The following is a 6,519-nucleotide window of genomic DNA, read 5'->3' on the forward strand; positions in this document are numbered from 1 at the left end:
AGTTTAGTAACCGTCTTTGTAATAATAATAATGATAATGATGATTATTAATGATAATGATAATAATGATAATAATAATAATAATATTATTAATATTATTATTATTATTATCATTTACTCTAACATAGCGCAGAATCCAACAAAAGTTGCTCAATGCGCTTTACAGATGCTGGCAAACAGAAATAAATAAAAGGAAAACATCTATATATTACCTAAGTCTAGCAGAGTATTTTTTGAAAACGTTCAAAGCTAGGGCAAATAGTACACTTAAAGCTAGTATTTATTTGTCGAATATATTTTATTCTGCGATTTGAGTTTTTATATATACTGAGATTATTGTTCATATACGACTGTTTATTTGCTATGCTAGTCCTGTTGACTCTCCTATTCGGCGACGTGAATTATTGCCACTTTGGCGCTCGTTATGTTTGCCGCTGTAACCGTATCTGTGAATCAGCTGGGACCTTTGTATCCCATAGCAACACGTTACTACAGTACGTTACCACAGCAAACAATGACCTCTTGGAAGCGCTAAGATGTTTGTAAACGCCATTTACTAGGCGACGTATATAGCGTTAGTTGATATTAGTTAGTACAGTCACATGTAATTGTTTGTAGGCTATAAGTACCATATGCTCATTGAACAGAGGGGGACACCACGTTCGGTACTACTAACATAACAGTGGAATACATTTGTAAAAATTGGGAAGCTTTCGAATTCTTGGTAAGTATTGTCGTTTTTAACAGTACTTTTGGTGCCCCATGCTACTAAGTTTTAGAGGAAGCAAATTAACCCTACAGTTATGAGCTATGTTGTTATGTCTCCAATGAACGATGGCAGTAACTTGATCCTTACTTAAGTTAGGCCTGGTCACGGTAGAACTTCCTAGGCGACGCCTAAAATTGTAATAATAATATAAGCTTTATGAAAGTTATACAGAGAGACACCACTATATGTATCTTGAAAATGAATTTCTGTAAAAAAAAAACTAAATAAGTGACACCGAAATATATATTGGGAAAAGGCAGGGACATTGAGGCCAAAGTAGGCCCTATGTTTAATTGAAAACAGTCCATATACGTGTTTTTCGTCAATGGCCTAATAGTTTTCAAACCATTGGCGAAGTTGGTGTTTAAGTCATGCAAAATGGGCTTGTTTCTTCCTTCATTGGAGGGGGAGGTGGGGAGTTATGTATTTGAACAATACAATGTTTTTCCACAACTTTTGTTTGTGATGTAAATAATCACTTTTCCATTAGCTTTTTTGTATTTGGCTTAACAATTAGACTCTGATCAAGCCTTGCGGTTAGTGGATTGACACTTGTGGTGCAGTTGTTTGTGGATTTAACTTTACTAGGTTTTAGCCTTTTAGGACACCTAGCTGACCCTAGCAACACAAAATATATCAATAGTGCCAACTGACAACAACTGGTACTTAATCCATCCAAGTGCATGCTTGTTATCAGTTTTATATATGTGACAAGCATGTCAGAAATTAGCTTGAGAAAAAAATTATTTCTGCAGTTTCAGCAGTTGCCTTCATAAACTGTTGCACACTGTAGGACACATTGACTGCCAGTTGGGAAAATACAATATACTGAGACAACCAGACTGAACTCAATGCAGCTTAAAACTGGCTAAATCTTGATCAGTCCAAGTGGTCACACGGACGTGTTTAACAATCAAGTTGATTGGGGTCCCATGCAGTTGTGTACTGTGGCCTGCTATAAGTCCATTATCCATTAATGTGAAGCTGTTTACATATATCCTAGATTTATGTCTTAAATTTTTAAAAAAATGCAATTTTTTAAAGGTTAACTTTATTGTTGTTGTTGTGGTTTGTGTTATGTTTTCAGAATTTTTCTGGGAGAACTTTGTGCTCTATAATATTTTCAACTTTTTTTGTTGTCATTTCTCAATGCAGGAAATAGTTTATACCATTACATCGTCTACACACCACAATTAGCCATGACATCTTCCTCGCTTGCAGCAAGATATGAAAACACATATGATAATCCTTTGCTCTTTAAGGTGAGTTTATCCTTTGTAGTTTGCTTTTAGCAATAGAACCAGAACTGGCAGGATGATTATAATTTGCCTACCATACTACTTCTCTCATTTACTACATCTCTTAAGTGATTTTAATGAAATTCTGTTCATGTGAAAATCACAAAAGTTTGTAGCTTTCATGTCAAAAATTGATATTATTTTACCTTGTCAAATTTTAATAAATAGGCAGTGCATTAATCCGTCTCACTTTTATGGCTTACATTCATTTTGGATGATAAATTAAAATATTAGTGATACAGTATGTATTCAACATACTCCTCCATTGTACAACAATTGTTTTTTTTTTTTGATCCGACAATTTTTTATTCTTCTATTCATTCTTTCATGGCATCAGTCTCCTTTCCATCTTGCCATTGTTTGTTCTGTCAAATGTATTCATTGTTCAATCAACCAGCTTAGTCTCTTTTACTTGTGTCTTGTATCATCAGTCTGTTTTTCATTTTAGTTAGCCTGTGAAGAAGACCCTGCTAAGATTCTCTTAATTTTCCTTACCCACACAGGCATTTTGAAGTACTTCAATAAGCTGTTTGTTCGTTTTTCATTTTAGTTAGGCGGTAAAAAAAAACCTGCTAGGATTCTGTTTCTTTTCCTTACCCACACAGGCATTTTGAAGTACTAAGATAAGCAGTTTGTAAAGATTTTCTTATTCTGTATGATTACTTCTAAACCTTTATACTTTGAACAGTCAGAATTGGGGAGACCATTTCAGAGAGGGTTTACCCTGCCATCTCCAGACTTCACATACGGCAGACCGAATGTAGCCAAGGACGGAGGAGCTGCAGATGCAGTTGCAGGGTGGGTACCCACGGCTGTCCAGACCATACCAAGAAAGGAGAAACGACCGGATAGAGACTTTATTGCTTTAAATAAGGCCTGTGTTGGTGCAGGGCTTGTATCAGCCCAAGAACAGTTTGAATACAGAGCTACACACGATGTCAGGAGAAGAGTAACAGATGAAGAGAATAATAAAACTAAACTCAAGCGTATTCCTGCCTCTATGACATTTGGTGTATCAACCAGGTAACTTTTATTCTTTGAAGACAATCTCTATTTTGTTTTAAAAAATTTTTTTTCCCTCTCTATTCCATTTTTGGGGAGGGGGGGGATTATCGATTTGATCATCTATGTGTTTCATTAGCCTTTCTTTATTTTCTACGGTGGTAAAAGAGATTTTATAGGGCTCTACTTTTCAATATTGTGATGACAAGAATACTACATATGCTGAGATGTCAAACAGAATTTCAAACTCTGCTCATCCAAATTTAAAGTACTTCTTGGATAATATCAAAATATCTATTTGGATAGGGTTGGTTTTTTCTTTTTTATGGTAATCTTTGGTGTTCTTAGTGTGAAATAATGACTTTAACTGAGAAAAGCAGTCTCAAGAAATGGACTTTGAACTTTAATGACCTAGTTTTCGATAGTCATCAATCATAAATCAAGAAACATCTTAGTGATTCCTCTTTTCATGTTGTTTTCTTTCTGCTCCAGGCCGTCCACGCCAGTATTTGATCTTTTGGAACACAAGTATCAAGATCGTTGGCTTCAAGAAAGAAGAAAATCCGAAATGACAAAACGGGAGAAAATTCAACAAAAGGTGAAGATTTAACCGATTTTCCGTATTGATTGAATGTCTGCTTTGAAAGATATATGAGATGCTTTTGTAGTCTGTCAATACAATATTTCTGTGATAAGCCTATTGTTATTGTGTTACAATGATTTGAAAGAGATGATAGTGAATGCTCCAGTGTTGTGCTTTTTGATCGAATGATCTAGGCCGTGTAAGAAAGGAAATTTTAAACAATAATTGCTGTAATTTGCTTTTTTTACAGGCCATCTGGGATTTTTTGTTTTAATATACATCATAGAAGCTGAGTGACTATTTTGCTATATGGGCAATGGCATTTAGAATGTACATTGTCAAGTTTTTTCTCTTTTAATTAGGTGTATGGGAATAAGGTGTATGGGAATAAGGTGTTATGGGAATACGGTGTTATGGGAATAAGGTATGGAAATAAGGTGTATGGGAAGTAAGGTGTTATGGGAATAAGGTGTTATGGGGAAAAGGTGTGTGGTAATGAGGTGTATGGGAATCAGGTATATGGGAATAAGGTGTTATGGGAATAAGGTGTATGGGAATAAGGTGTATGGGAACAAGGTATGGAAATAAGGTGTATGGGAATAAGGTGTATGGGAATAAGGTATATGGGAATAAGGTATATGGGAATAAGGTGTTATGGGAATAAGGTGTTATGGGAATAAGGTATGGAAATCAGGTGTATGGGAATAAGGTGTATGGGAATAAGGTATGGAAATAAGGTGTATGGGAATAAGGTGTATGGGAATAAGGTATATGGGAATAAGGTATATGGGAATAAGGTGTATGGGAATAAGGTGTTATGGGAATAAGGTGTTATGGGAATAAGGTGTGTGGTAATCAGGTGTATGGGAATCAGGTGTATGGGAATAAGGTGTATGGGAATAAGGTGTATGGGAATATGTTGAAGCACAAGCTCCAAAAAATACTTCTGAAAGCTTTTAGCAAAAATTTTGGTTGATAGATTTTAGCAATTTTTAAGCATGCTAAATTGGCAACTATGCTGATGACCCTTAACTAACCATCAAGCCTGGACTTTTCAGTCACATTTATACTGCTTTTCAATACAGGAAGTAAATAATGATTTTTTTTGTTCTCTCTTCCAGCAAAATCTTAACAAAGGCATTTATGAGACCAGAGCATCTTTGCTTCGTAAACACTGCCCTCCCGTAGACCAACCGCCTCTGTGGCAGATGCCAAAATTCCAAAAACAGGGACCACATCTTGAAACCTTCAGATCTATAGACGCCAGGAAGGCTGCCTTCAAGCATCATGCCTCAGACTGCACAGCACGCACTGGTGTATTCGGTCATGGCACTTACGAAAGTGCAAAGAACTAAAGCCAGTGACATTTAAGCAGACTACAAAGGGGAAAATATTGGTGCTTTATTGGATTGCATAGTTTGAGAATGACACTGCAAGAACAGAGAATGGATTTGTTGAGATTAATGTAGAAAATACCTGACAGTTGATATACTCTACAGAAGACAGGACAGACAACAAGATTAATTTCGCTCTCACCTTGCAACAAACAAATAGTTTTTATTTCTATGCAACAATTAAATCATCAAATATCAAGAGATATTTTTAAAAATTTGTACATGACTTTGCTGTAGATAAATTAATAAATATGAAACCAATAAAATATTTCACAGCCTTCTTTCATCCTTTTCTTTGTAGTGTTGTTGTAATATGATGAATGTATTATTAAACAGATCACAACAGACTGGAGGTAACAGGAACCAAAAAATCAATACGCTTACTGATTCTTTGCCACATTTTACATGAGAACATTTACTGACAAACATGCGCACAAGATTTTCAAATTTTATCCACTGTCGACTTCAAGTTTTACTTGGATCTTTACAATGTTCCCATTAGCTTTGAACTCCACAAAGATAAGGAATCTTTAATTTCTCTTTCTGAGAACTTCAGTCATTTGATATACTTTAAAACTGAATGTCTTCCAAATGAGATGACCATTAAACTCAAATGTTTCACTAATGGTATGCAACAGTTGCCTCGATAGATGTAAAAAAATACAAAGTTTTTGAAACATAATGATGCCAGTTGAAATATTTGAAACAATACATCCACCTTTAAATTGACCGCATAAATTAAGTGTTTTTAACACTGGTTCTTTCCATGAGACAATGCCATCACTTCCCTCTCTCCTCCTCCCCCCCCCCCACCCCCTCCCCCAGTTCCCTAATTGCAGTCTCTCCCACCCACCCCAAAAATACAGTCCTGATTTAGTCCAATATCAAAATAAATAATTGTTTGTTCCTTGCTTTCAAGTGCTAACTAGCTTTAAGCTTAATCTGAATATTATTGCTTTTGGTTCTCCAGCTTTTTCACCATATTTCTTATTCTTAGAACTTTGTCAATTGAAAAGACATTGATTTTGAAAATCCAATTAATATACACAATATGATATTGTACAACACTATTGCTCATTAAAATAATATTCCACTCTTTAAAAAATTATTTAATATTTTTTTTGTTAACCTAACAGGAAGAAACAAATTTTGTTTGATTCCACATTAATGTGAAGAGTTAAATTATGATAAAACATATGAAGTGAATTCCACTGACCTCTTACAAAACAAAATACACTTAAAATAGCTACATATACATATATAAAGATAGTAAAGACATAATAGAGATAATTAGTTGCAATATCCATCTCTTTGTTTTCACAAAAATGAGCAATATATAAATGACGACATTTCAAAAGATACTGATCAAAATTATGTTGTAATGTTATTTATGAAAAGGTGCTTGAGTCTTTGGTCGATAAATTGGTCACTAATATTTAAAATGGTTATGTCATCACTTTTGAGTCAAAGCACT

General features: G+C 34.7%; 1 protein-coding gene and 1 long non-coding RNA gene across 3 annotated transcripts; both read left to right on the forward strand.

The window, feature by feature from the left end:
- Positions 1-545: 545 nt before the first annotated feature.
- Positions 546-5,313, forward strand: LOC139963735 (cilia- and flagella-associated protein 77-like). Its single transcript, XM_071964840.1, has 5 exons — positions 546-723; positions 1,924-2,030; positions 2,755-3,089; positions 3,561-3,666; positions 4,773-5,313. Exons 2-5 carry the CDS (start codon positions 1,968-1,970, stop codon positions 5,004-5,006), a joined length of 738 nt encoding a protein of 245 aa, XP_071820941.1. The 5' UTR covers positions 546-723; positions 1,924-1,967; the 3' UTR covers positions 5,007-5,313.
- Positions 3,673-4,764, forward strand: LOC139963737 (uncharacterized). 2 transcript variants are annotated; one of them, XR_011791744.1, is made up of 3 exons: positions 3,673-4,043; positions 4,137-4,197; positions 4,301-4,764. It is a non-coding gene; the product is annotated as an uncharacterized lncRNA (long non-coding RNA). The 2 variants fall into 2 exon arrangements; XR_011791745.1 differs by having other exon boundaries at positions 4,137-4,166; positions 4,286-4,764.
- Positions 5,314-6,519: the final 1,206 nt, after the last annotated feature.

This window comes from Apostichopus japonicus, chromosome 22 (genome assembly GCF_037975245.1).
Source record: "Apostichopus japonicus isolate 1M-3 chromosome 22, ASM3797524v1, whole genome shotgun sequence".
Classification (NCBI taxonomy): Eukaryota; Metazoa; Echinodermata; class Holothuroidea; order Aspidochirotida; family Stichopodidae; genus Apostichopus; species Apostichopus japonicus.

Excerpts from the sequence above, each read along its gene's own strand:
- LOC139963735 (XM_071964840.1), top strand. The coding sequence starts at position 1,968 with ATGACATCTTCCTCGCTTGCAGCAAGATATGAAAACACATATGATAAT. Across the intron at positions 2,031-2,754 it reads ATAATCCTTTGCTCTTTAAG|TCAGAATTGGGGAGACCATT; the intron begins GTGAGTTTATCC and ends TACTTTGAACAG. Across the intron at positions 3,090-3,560 it reads ACATTTGGTGTATCAACCAG|GCCGTCCACGCCAGTATTTG; the intron begins GTAACTTTTATT and ends TTTCTGCTCCAG.